The sequence below is a fragment of the Zonotrichia albicollis genome, chromosome 5 (genome assembly GCF_047830755.1).
Source record: "Zonotrichia albicollis isolate bZonAlb1 chromosome 5, bZonAlb1.hap1, whole genome shotgun sequence".
Taxonomy (NCBI): domain Eukaryota; kingdom Metazoa; phylum Chordata; class Aves; order Passeriformes; family Passerellidae; genus Zonotrichia; species Zonotrichia albicollis.
The window spans coordinates 32,475,958-32,488,752 of NC_133823.1; the positions used below are offsets into that span (position 1 = coordinate 32,475,958).

At 38.4% G+C, this 12,795-nt stretch overlaps 1 protein-coding gene across 8 annotated transcripts in view; it reads left to right on the plus strand.

Annotated features, from left to right (window-relative positions):
• CLCN3 (chloride voltage-gated channel 3) overlaps positions 1-12,795 on the plus strand; it is a 59,077-nt gene that overhangs the window by 16,817 nt on the left and 29,465 nt on the right. Inside the window, exon 1 of one of the 8 annotated variants that reach the window (XM_074541242.1) lies at positions 6,263-6,571. The exons of 5 other annotated variants lie outside the window; for them this stretch is intronic. In XM_074541242.1, the coding sequence (XP_074397343.1) occupies positions 6,490-6,571 (82 nt within the window). In that variant the 5' untranslated portion in view covers positions 6,263-6,489. Of the gene's footprint in view, positions 1-6,262; positions 6,572-12,795 lie in introns of those variants that run through there. 2 more of the 8 variants (XM_074541243.1, XM_074541246.1) reach the window with 2 other exon arrangements.

Below are 12,795 nucleotides of genomic sequence, written 5' to 3' on the forward strand. Positions count from 1 at the left end.
GTTATCAGAACAGATGGTGAAAATTTTATTTCCATTGCTACTTATTTTTTCTTCTCCTCAGTTATGTCTTTTTCAGGTTGAGGTCTTCTTATTTGCTTGATCCAACCTTGTAGCTATCCCATCCCTTTGGATCTTCTTCACTGCCCCTTTCTGAGGCCTTTCTAATATCTCTAATTTTAGGGAGGGATCAGAACTTCACCCAGCATTTGGAGGATGGGCATGTCCTAGAAATTGAGTAAGTTTATTCTGACCACTACTTAGTACTGAGCCCATAGTTTAATGGAATTCAAAATATGCCTGGCATAATGTAGTGTTATATATTAACAACATCCAGAATTGCTGTTGACACTATGTTCACAAAGCCTATTTATTTATGAAGAAGATGTAATATTCTCAAAGATAGAAGGTAAGCCTAACGTATATATACATTTATGTATATGTGGCTGTTGTGCTTTAGGAGTGGTACTCCCCAGTTTAGCTCTCCACTGAGACCTTCCAAACCATGCTGCTTGCTCCACCTTCCCACCCATTCCTGCCACCTCTGTGGGTGGCTGAAGAGGAAAATTGGAGGAACAAAAGACAAAAATCACAGCTTGAGATAAGAACAATTTAATGGAAACAGCAATGGGATAAGAAAAAGAACAGTGACAACAACAATAGTGATAAAAAATGTGTACAAAAAAAGAGAAAGATTCACATGCAAAAATTCTCACCTCAGAGCCTGACCTGACTGCACCTACTGCAGCCATGTTTTCCCAACTGGAAAGGAATGTTTTTCTTGGGAATTAGAGTGAGTCCCATATCCCTGCCCCAGCCATGGTGTGAGGTGCTGTGGAATAACAGCACAGTGTCTTGGTCCTGGCTCCCACTGAGTGGGGCCAGAGCCAGCACAGTGCTGTGCCTAGGGAGCAATTTTATCCCCTTAATATGCTTCTAACACCACGTTAGAAATAGTGGCCAACAGTAAACAGCCCTAAAACAGAATAAGGGCAGTGGAGCAGATAAGACCTAGATCCTTGAATGCATCTAGGTATGAGGAAAAACAGAACAATCTCTGCAGCAGAATTTTGGCTAGTCTGTGAAAGGGGAAAAGTGAACTTCAGGGAAGGATGCCAGATCTTCCTGGTGATGCATTGTAAATACAGCTTTAGCAAACTGGAATGTGAGAACACATATGCAAAGGTGAAAATGCAGCAGTACTTTTTTCTTAGTAGAAGCCTATCCTGTAAACAAAAATTACAGAAAAAAAATTTACTAGTAGTTAAGAGGCTCTTAGAGTATCAGAGAGAGCAGTTTGTTTGTAAAAGATAGCTTGCATTTCTTCTAAGTCCTCCTCACATGTTTAATACAGAGAAGTATATATTTCTAATTACAGTGTAAAACAGATAAATTAAAATAAAAATCACCAAAAAAGTGAGTTTATTTAGTGAGAACCTGAACTAAAGTGTTCTCTGGTGGGTGAAATGATTGTGAGCAAAATTAAGTTTTCCAACAAATTTGTGGGAAAGTGATTACAAAAAAAGAAACTGTGATTAAGAAGCTATTTTTTTCTGTATAATAAAATGGAAATAGGGAATAATCTTACTGTGTATTACTGCTGTGCACATTCTTCTGTTTTTTTTTTTTTTTTTTACTTCTGTGTTGCTTAAACCCCATCTTCCTTAAACTACTCAGCAGCACATGCTATAAATTTGCTTTCTTCTGCTTTTACATTATATTTGGTCTAAAATTTTTCGTTTTATTATCTGTCTGTCTTATTGAGGCTTTTGATGACATGGTAATGGTAACAGAGTCTTCCATATATAGCCTGATACACTGATCAAGGACAGAATTCTATACACTGCCAATAAAGGAATGAAGTTCAAGACTCTAATTTATAATGCTTCAAAATAATTTATCCTTGTTTTTTACTATATATCAGTCTGAAGCTATGTATAACTGTACTTTTTTTTCACTCTCTTCCTTTTCTCCCCATTTTCTGTGATTGCTTCTTTTTATATCATCCTGGACCATGTCTAGGAATTAGAACTGAGAGAAGGGTGCTTGTCCTTTTATCATCTTTCATATTCTCACAGAAGGCTCTGTGTGACCCATCTGAGAAAGTTGTATGGTTTTATGCAGAATGAGCAAAGTCAGGCTGAAGGGGCTCCTTGATAATGAACATTAAGAGAAGTCAGTCTGGTAGAGGGGTTAGACCTGGGCTTAATTGGCTGCGTGGTTTGAGAAAAGGGTTAATGAAAGAAGAAACTGGGAGAAAAGGTAGGAGAGTAAAGCTGGAAGGAAAAGTAATAATGAGGTACAGAGGGTTTTGAGACATTTTATGTATACTTTGGGCACTCTGTTGTAAGCAGATGCTTTCCCCCCTTCAAGAGAAGGTATGTATGAGTTAAATTCTTTTTAGAATGGTTGCAGATGGTAGCTACTTTGGTGAGTGCTCTATATGTAGCATTTTTTAGGAGAACATTATCTTCTAGCTCTGCTGAAAGAGAAGCTTTAGTTTTGAATAATAATAGGGAAGAAAATGACAGTTGAGAATCACCAAAATCTTTTGCATCAGTCACACTAACATTTGTAATTATCAGTCACGTTTTTGGCATCTGTTTTTATGCTGATGAAACCATTCAGCATCTCAAAACTTACATTTGTAATTTCATAAAAGACATGATTTTAATTTTCATTATCTGGTAAGACAAAGTTACACAGTCTGTCACCAAAACAAAGTAAGTAATTGGGAGAAGCAAGAGCTTGTTTATTTTGTATGTAGCACAGTGCTTGGCTGTCTTCTTTAAACCTAGCTTACCTTTTAATATGAAATGGTGGGAAGTGCTTCAGAATTAAGGTCTTCCCTCCAGCAGGCTTGGGTAAGCAGGCTGTCATACCTCTGTGGTACTTCCCTTCTTTTCATTGGCCTTTTGTCCCTTCAAAACATATTTCCCTGGGTGTAACTGATTTGTATAACCTCTGACTTGTTTTTATATTGTCAGATACTTTGCCTTGAATGTGATTCTTTCTCTAAACCAGAAAAGACCAAGTGTGGAGAGAGGATAAAAGTGCCTTTTGTCATTCTTACTATGCCTTAAAGGTGTGTCACCTATGCACATTCCAGTATTTTCAGAACAATGGACTTCTGCAAGGACAGGTGCATCTAAGTTATGGTTAACCACAGCCTGTGCCTGCAGAGAACAATGGGAGCACTCCAATGTGTGAAGTTATTTGGGCATGGAGGATTTCTGGGATTGAGACCTAGGCTATAATTACTGCAATGACATTTGGAAAACAAGCTGCTATACAAACCTGCTGTTTACATGTGAGCTGTTATATGTAGTAAATTGGCAATTTGAAGGGGCTCTCAGCCACTTAAAATAAGGGTATTGTTAAGCTTGCTTTAGGCCTTACAACAAGTGTTCATAATACTTTGTACTCTATAATACCCAAAATACATAGTTAGCTAGAGACACCATTTAAATTACTATAATTTTGGAATTTGCAGAACTTCACAACAGAAATAACTGACACACTCTTTGGAATATAAAGTTGTCAGTTCAAGCTATGCACTTTTTCAGATCAGGTAGAAAAAGAGTAATTTGGAAAGATTAAATTGCATAGGTGTTTAGATATTTACAAAGAAAAAAGACTGCTTATTATGTTAGTGTGCATAGTATCTTTCTTTCTTAAGAAAACAACACAAAAACTAAAATCACCTTTCATGGTATTGCAGGAAAGGCATTACACACAGTAATGATGGGTATGAACAATGAGAACACAAGCTGCTGGTAACTGAGAAGGGAAAATGACTGCTCTGCTTTTTAAGAGTAGACAAAGGGCTGTATTGCCAAAGCCAGTCTATATAAGCAGTGACCTTTGAAAGCTGAATACTTTTTTAGTATTAGGTGGACTCTTGAAATTTCATGTAGCAAATATGAAGTAATCTATTTTTCACTGCAGACTTCTTGTTATGACTTTCCCTCATACCCACAGTTGATCAGATACACTCTTGAACAAGTTATATCCCTCACCTTTTCCACCTCAAACTGGATTTCAATCTTGGGCAGAAATTTTGCATTTGCCTTAGTCCAGTGAACAGGTTTAGGCCAACAAGTGAGTCATTTCTTTGCTGTGACTGATTTTTATAATCAGTTTTAAGAAATTCCAGAATTTCAGTAACCACATCAAACTCCTAAAGTAGAGATGATCTTCCAGACTTTATTCATGCAAGTCCTTTATCCTTTATTTCATATTCCCTCAAGTATGAATTTGAATTTATAGTGTTGTCATATATAATCGACATATAATAAATGCACTAACGGTTCATTCTGTAATAGTTCTTGCTTCAGGTTACAGAAACTGTTGTATTTCTTCCTGCTGGAAATGACTTTTTATTTAGAACGTTGCAATAAGATTACAGACTACTTCCAGGTTCTGTTGAGGTAAGGGATTAAGAATGTTCACGGGTTTCTATTGTATTTCTCTGGAAATAAGGAATAGGAATAATTTCAAGTTCAGAGGTGCTTAGGTTTGTCTTTTCACAGCCAAATATAAATGGTGGTAATGCATAATGGCTCTGAAAGATTTGCATGTGCAAGATCCTAAAGATTCTGGATTTTTTGTTAAAAAGTTTGTGGGAGGCCACTCTTAAAAAAGCATTTGTTTGTATAGGTGATAGCAAATGGAGCTGTCTTTTAGAACTGACTATCTGTGGCTCAGGGGTTCCCTTTGTCTTGGAGATAAGGAAGTCTTTAAGATTTTGAAATGTATTTTGCTATATGCTCATTTCCCCCCCTCCCTTTTCTCACTTGTTTTTCCACCTATAGAGATGCCAGCATTTTCTCAATGTTTGTATCAGAGACATTTTTTTTAACATTTATTATATTTACAAGCCTATGAAGTAAATGTAACATTTCTTTGTCATAGTCTGTCCTCAAAATGATCATTTGCAGTACACAGCTTGTAACATTGGCTTATAAGAGAAATTTCTTCCCTAAGAATATATATGGAAAATTATTTAAGAAACGAATACATTTGAAAACTAAAATAACTTATTCACACAGAGGTGCAAAGACATACACAATAAAATTAATTCCTTGTTTGCTGTGTAAATGAAGTGGAAGCTGGCTTTGTGCAGTAGGCATGCAATATATTTAACTTTGCTACCTGGGGAAAAAAGGAAAAAACTATGCATACCTTCTGTATGTATTTCATTACCACTGGACCAGCCATGGAAGTATCATGTAAAATAGGTTTCTTATCAATTGCTATTATCAGCAATTGCAAGATAGGACCAGGACAAGATCAAACATTAAACATAAAATAGAATATGGATTCAATAGTATCTGTTTCAAATGGAAGCATGCAGTCAGTGTAGGATTTCCTGTCTTAGGATCCCGGCTGTTTGAAGTGCTTGGGCTTTGCCAGTGCTCTAACAGCCACGGCTTGATGATGCATCACATGAATGCCTTGGTTAGATTCATGTGGGCTGTCGCCTATTTTGAGCCTGTGACTTTTAAGGGACTCAGACCATTTTATCAATGTGTAGAGTAATGCAAGCTAAGTGTGGACTTGTGTGTATTACATTTTCTTCCACCCCCACCCCAAGCTTTATAGTGTGGGTATGGATGTTACACAGTTGTAATACCAGAATAATCACACACACAAAAAAAATTTGAGACACTATTCCTTTTCTGTTAGATATGTAATTAAATTTTTGTTTAATTTTTTTTGATGACACATGTTCAAATCTGTCAGTCACTGCTGTAGGACTGAAAGTTCTGCGTGAATGGGACGTAGGAGGTTGATGAAAGTGGGGTGAGCTGTCCTGTGGAGCAGAGGGGTTGGCTTTTGGCAGGTTAATGTTGTTGTTTCTTTGAGGTAATAATTTTAATGTTAGAAAAGAGTAAATAAAATGCCTAGGAAGGAGGCTTCTCCCCAGCCCCCAGCAATGCATGAATCTTCCCTTCCAGATAAAATGCGATTATAGGTGTTTAGAAGCGTCAGCAGGCGTGGTGCCAGGAAGGTGCAGGAACTACGGGCAGCTCTGTCGCGGCAGGTTCGCCAATTTTTCTGAGCCGGGCCCCACCATTCATTCACCTGTTGACGGGGTGGCAGCTCTGGGTTCACCTGTGCGATCGCGTCCCTCCCGCCGTTCTGCCGGCGGGGCCGGGACCCCGCTCCCTGCGGGGCTGGCTCTGCCGTGAGCTGCAGCGGCTTTCCGCCCTCTGCCGCCGGCCCTCGGTGCGCGCCGTGGTGGTGCCGTGCTGCCGGAGCCGCGTCCGTCCGTCCGTGTGGCGGGCGGGAGGCGCAGGTGGCGGGGCCGCCCCGCGCTGACATCAGCGGCGGGGCCGAGCCCGCTCCGCAGAGCCCGGCGCTGCAGAGCCACGGCGGCGGCGCAGGCCGGGCCCGGCCGAACATGGCAGCGGCTCCCGCGGCCGCCCTTGCGTGAGGAATGCCGCGGCCCTCCTGAGCCGGCAGGCGGGCCTCGCGTTCGTCACGTCCATGGATGTCTCTTCCGATCCGTATCTGCCCTACGATGGAGGGGGAGGAGACGGCATTCCGCTCCGGGAGTTGCATAAACGAGGTATGCCGGATTGGCGTTTGGGTTACTTGTTTGCATAGCTGTACGTGCAGGAGCGCTGTCCGCGTTTGAAACGGGGACGTAAAGGCTTGCTAATTATCGAACTGCTTTTTTTCGCCTGCCCGATGCCTTTTGTGGGAGGACAATTCAGTTCTGGCTGGTTCCTGTGTTGTCAGGGATTGTTTTCTCTGCGGGCAGATCAGTCCTGCTTCGCATCTCATCGCCCTGTGACTCCATCTTCGATATGTGGCAGGCTTGCCTTTCGCTCCCTCCCGGGTTTTTGTGTGTATGTGTGTGGTTTTTTAAATCAATAAAGCCATCTCGTGGAGAAAAAGAAACCTTCCAAAAACTGTGCTTGTCTTTGACTATGACCAAATTAGCTAGAGTTACTAAATAGAATTTTTACCTGCCTTCCACTAGCATGAATAGGAACAGTGTTTGTCTGGCTTTGAAGTTTCCGTACCTGGTTTTAAGACTTGACCGGTTGTTGCTGCCTTTGCTGTGCCAAGGGAAAGCTCTGCAATGGTCATGTGTCAGCTCAGCAAATATTGATGAACTCATAAGGACCTGGTACTTTAGGGGAGGTTCTTTACACTGTTGCTTGTAAGGAAGCAGATCTAGAACGAAGTGTTATCAGTGTTCGGGGGGAAAAAAAAAAAACAACCTCTTTTGAGCTTATATTTTGTTTCTCACTGTAAATTCAAAGCATTATACATTCTGTAAAGATTTTATTTTGTTCTGAGAAGTTGTAGCTGGAATAAAAGTTATGCCTTCAAATTATGAGAATATAATTAAGTTTTCTTGTTTGGATTGGATGGTCACAATGTGGTATTTAAAACAATAAATGTATTGAATTCCTACTTTTGTTTAAATTGGGCAATCTAAAATTAGAAAGTTATCAACATTTATAGCTGCTGGCGTAAGCATTAGAGAGGAGGTAGGCTGAAAATAGAGAGATGATTTGCATAAAATGATTTTTTTCTCTCCATGTAATTTATTGGTTTGCATGTCCATGCAAACTCTTATTTCTGTAAATAAATTTATTTTCATTTATTTTCATCTGACAATTTATCTGTTTTTTAGTACTTTACATCAAAGGTTATTTGTTGTCTTTTTATGGTTCTTAGAATGTTTTTCAGCATATCTTAAGAACATCAACAAGTTCCAGTACAATTTATTTTAGACAAGCAAATTTTACACTACCCAAGTCAGATTTTAGAGCCACTTCTGAGAAATTGAGGCGAGTGTTTTCTTAAAAGATTTGCAAAACGTGAATTTGGGGTCTTATCAAGGCTGAATATAAATACCTGAAGGGAAGGTGCAAAGGAGGTGCAGACAGGCCCTTGTGAGCAGTGCCTGGTGACAGGACCAGAGGCAATGGGCACAGACCGAACACGAACATGGGAGGTGTTCTCTGAACATCTGCAGACAGGTTCTTGCTGAGCACTCTAACAGGTCTGATTTGAGATTTCCTTCCTCAGAGATATTCAAAAGCCATGTGGACATGGTCCTGGGAAAACAGCTCCAGCTGGCCCTGCTTGAGTAGGGGGTTTGGACAAGGTAATCTCCAGAGATCACTTCCAACCTCAACCATTCTGTGAGTTTGGATTTGTGATAGATGAGAACTGCAAAACAGTCCTAACATGACACTTTCAGACTCTGCAGTTATAGTTAGACATTGAAATGTGATCAGCTCTATGGAAAGTGACAGGTTTTAGTTGATTTTTACAATACAAAAAGTAGATATTTGCAGTGCAAATGGTGTGTGCCACACTGGTGGGTTGCTGTTAAACGTAATGTTTGCAAATACTGTAATGAAGGCTGTGGAGGGTTCAGCTGGGTGGTTCCATTGTGGTGACACTGCTGGGGGCCAACAAGACAATTCCCAGTTGTGACTTGTCCTTTTTGCAGTTCCACTGAATTCTGTTAGGGCTTGTGCTTCTTATATTCTAATACTGTATTTCAAAACAAATGTTACTTGTGCTTTTTGGGCTTGCTCTAGTGAGTTAAGATAAAAAAAATCCAAAACCTGAATAGTGTTACCAAAATCTTTTGCAATTCTGAATTTTTCAAGTGCTTATCAAACCACAACAATATGTCTCATAAGAAGATGACTCCAGACCAGTTTGTTTGAATAGATGTAAGCAAAATTTGTGACTATTTCCTGCTGGTTTACAAGATCCCAGTACTCTGTTACTGTGATTCAGCTATTAAAATAAAGCTCAAAATGCTAGCAGACAAAACCAGAAATTGAAAGTAAATTCTTCACATTACTTTGTGTGCTACCAAGATTTTTATTTTCCTCTCATGTAGGTTTCACAGCATTGTGATACAAGCTCAGAGATCATGGGTAAAAATACTCCAAGAAAGCAGAATTAATTGTTAGAGGCTGGTGATTTTTCCCCTTATTCACATACTCAAAACTCATATGTCCTGCAGTGTAATGTTCACATAATGCAAAACTGCTGTGTAACATCAAAGCATTTGTTGCACTAATTGACTGCAGTGGCTCACCCAAAGTAGCTGTACCTCAGCAATTATGAAATGACTTTTTAAATCAGCAGGGGTCTTTGAGGTTTAATTAACGACCTTCATTAATGATCAGTGAGATGAAATATGAAGTATTATAATACATTATTATTAAAGGCCTGATCTGTTAGCTTGCATTAAGATGTTTTTTTTCCCCCGTGCTAGTACACTATGAAACATCAAATGGAAAGATTTTAAAAAGTATGTATTTATTAATTGTATTTATTTTTATGTTGATTACTTACTACTGTCTTTAAAAAAAAAAACCTAAACAGATATTATTGAATACTTCTTACCAGGAGCTTCTTTGACTTGTGCTGTCCTAATATTTCTCTTTATGTGATACTAAATTGATCGTTCCAGACCTACTTATTCTCCCTGACACACAAATAAAAATTCAGGAACACAGTTCACTTCTGCTCCATTCTCTACTAAATAAGAGTTAAAAATACTACTTCTCAGAAAGGGTTTAAAAGTTCTGATGTAGGATTGCATATATCCCAACTAACTGGCATGTACATTTTTGTAAGAATTTTTCATATAACAAACCATGTACTGCAACATATGTAAATAAATCACTTGCGTTGCCCTCCGATTTATCTTGGCATCATTTTTACTACCTTGACCCTTTTGAAAATTCAGAATGATCAGTATCTTGCTTGTCTTCCAGCCATTCACATACATGCTCACACTGATTCTCTTACCCCTGGCCCTCTTTTTAATATTCCTAAATAAGCATTAATTTTACCCCACTTTAAAAATTTGAAATCTGAGCAACAGCAGAACATGTATAGTGGCCAGATACCAGATCAAGCAGAACTTTATCTTTAGTAGGTGCAGGCTTTGTTGACTCCTGGTTATTTTCTGCATATATATAAGTGTGTCTTAGATTGAAGAAATTGGAAGTCCTCAAGCAAAATTAATGAAATTTGCTTTCACTAATAATCTCTGATCGAGTCAGTAGCCAGGAGATGTGAAAACTACATGTATAAAAAACACGTCAGATGTACTGATGGCTTAGTTTTTGTAAACCTAAATTTTTTAGGAGATAAAATAAGTCACTATTTCATTTATTATACACCAGTCTCCATCCATGAAGGTGAAACTTCTCTTGCTTAGAAAATACTGATAGTAACAGGGGAAACCTCTCAGCCACCTGGAGCCTCACCTGTTACTGTAAACTGTGGGGCAGAGAGTTTCTAATAATAGCCTAGGAAGACTTTGAGTCAGGTGTATGTTGAGCCAGTTCAGATGCTCCTAAGTGATAAAACTTTGGCATTTTAGGCTGCATTTCTGGTTAAGGTCCTCTTATGTTTAAGAATTGGTAATAAGTCAAAAGTCAATACCAGTGTGACCTTTGAAATAAATGGGTATGAAAGTTGTGTACACATGCTCAGAGCTAGGGCTTGACCCTGAAATTTTATTAGTTGCAGAGTGAGACTTAAAAAATTATTTTTCTAGATTAATTACATGCTCACAACAGAAAATGTGGTCAAGTTTATTATCATTTTCTAACTTTAAGTACTTGGAGAAAAAACCTAACTTGGAGAAACTCAGTGTGATTATGGCGCTGTATTTCTGCTGTGCTTTGTTTTTAGGTTCCTTGTATAAAAGAGGAATAAGGATTTTCAATTATGAGTTTAGCATATTTGGCTTTGGTGATTAACATGAAGTCCCATCAGATGTAAATGCAGTTCATTTAGGTTGTTACAGGTTGTCTGTTTGCATGTGCTGTATAACTGGTAAGGTTCTCTGGGAAGTGTGTTTCTCAATTTTGGAAATAATTTTTGATGTATTTTTATTTGAGATATTAGAAAGCTAATAAACAGACCAAGATTATGCCCTCCTTCAGCCTGAATGTGCTCTGATTGGCATAATCATGTTAACAGAATTCTTTATTTTGCTGAATCCTGTCTTTACCCTCTAAAACAACACACAAGTAAGTTGCTCTTATGGAAATGCAGCAGCGGCACTTAGAAATCTAATTATCTAAATTTCTGGCATTCTCACTCTGATGGCCTTGGTCATTGTTACATCATAGATAACTTCCCTTTTGTAATGCTTTCTTTCTCTAACTTTATATATTTTTATACCTTCTATTTTTCTCATCTCCTTCCTCATTATTCATCTTAAATATAAGTTGTAAATTTAGTAGTGGGAGGATCTCAATAACTTTTCACTTTCATATCTGAAGTCACTATTCATCATAGACATAATTAAATAAACATAATCCATCTGCCTTTATGACTACAAAAAAAAGACATCTATAGCAGTAAATCTTTTTTTTGGTTCTGCATCATAGAACCAAAAACATAGAAATGTTTGTTTCACCTAAAGTGAAAATCAAAGCTCAGGGGTTTTTTTTTGTTTTTTGTTTTTCCTATGTCCATTTGTGGTGGACACAAATCTTCAAGAGTCTTGGTTTAACTTAGAGATGCTAGTATTGAACTTTGATTTCACTCCTACTTTTTAAAAGATTATTTTTAAACCCAGACCTATTTGGGAGCAGATGAAATGGGGGGATATTATCATGCAGTACTTTGGTAAGTAGTACAACTTATCCTTGTTCCTCAAAACTTGATCTATATCTTCCTATTTCCCATTTATTAGATTTTTTTCCAGCTGTTGTTTTTTTTGTTTGTGTATATATAGTTGTGTCAATTTTATATGCATTTTGATTGTAATGCAGAGGCCAGTTTTTGTTTGAATGCCTTTGATGCAGTTAGAAGAGCTAACTGAAGAGACATGCTGAAAATTCAGAGTTGCAAGTGGAATGTGTTAATTGATTACAAAGACTTTAAGATCAGTAATCATCAACAGTGGTGAATAACACTGGCATTTTGTGCTGTGCTTCTGATCTGAAATGTAAAAATTGCTTCTAGCCAGGAAAGGGAGATTGTGCTTAATGACTCTTTTTGAGTGGTTACAGACAAATTAAAGTAAACTGATGTTTCTTGTCTTTTTAATTGAAAGCCTCATACTTTGAGGTCTGAATGGCGACAGAAGGAAGCTGAGGCACTCACACATGCCTGGTGTATACAAATCTTCTTTGTTCCAAGCGTAAGTGATCCTTCCAGCGTACATTGCGCACAGGGTGCTTCCCTGCCTCCACTCCCCTTGGCACCTAATGCCCAAGGACACACGGGTGAAGCAAAGCCTTGGATTAGAACCTGGCCTCTGGAAAGCTGCAGCCCCTGCTGATTTTAACACTCAGCAGATTTGGATGGTCATGTCAGGGGGAGCTTATTCCAGCCTTTACTGTAATCTGACTAACTTCATTTTCACTCCCAGAAGTGCATTTCATTTTTTCCTTCTTCTTTTCACACTGCTGGAAGTAGCCCAAAGGAAATATGTTGCACTGCTGTCAGCCATAAGAACAGCAGCTGAGGCAAATGCTATGTAGTTGTGCGTTGTTTTGAAAAAGGGATGGGTGAGCAGCACCAGCTATTCTTGCTGTAAGAGTTAACAATTGCATAGCTTGTAGAGAAATACCTTTGAGAAATTAGGTCCTGTTAGTGCTTTGCCATTGAATACAGTATTGGCATTGTTTATCTGTTGTTGTTTTCACAACTCTGGAATGTTTCTAAACCTTATGGATTTTTGAGCTCTGTGAAATAAATGTTACTGTATGATGTCTGGACATTAATATTTATAGTTTTGAGTTGTTTCCAGCAGAAAGTTATAATTAAAATCTAACA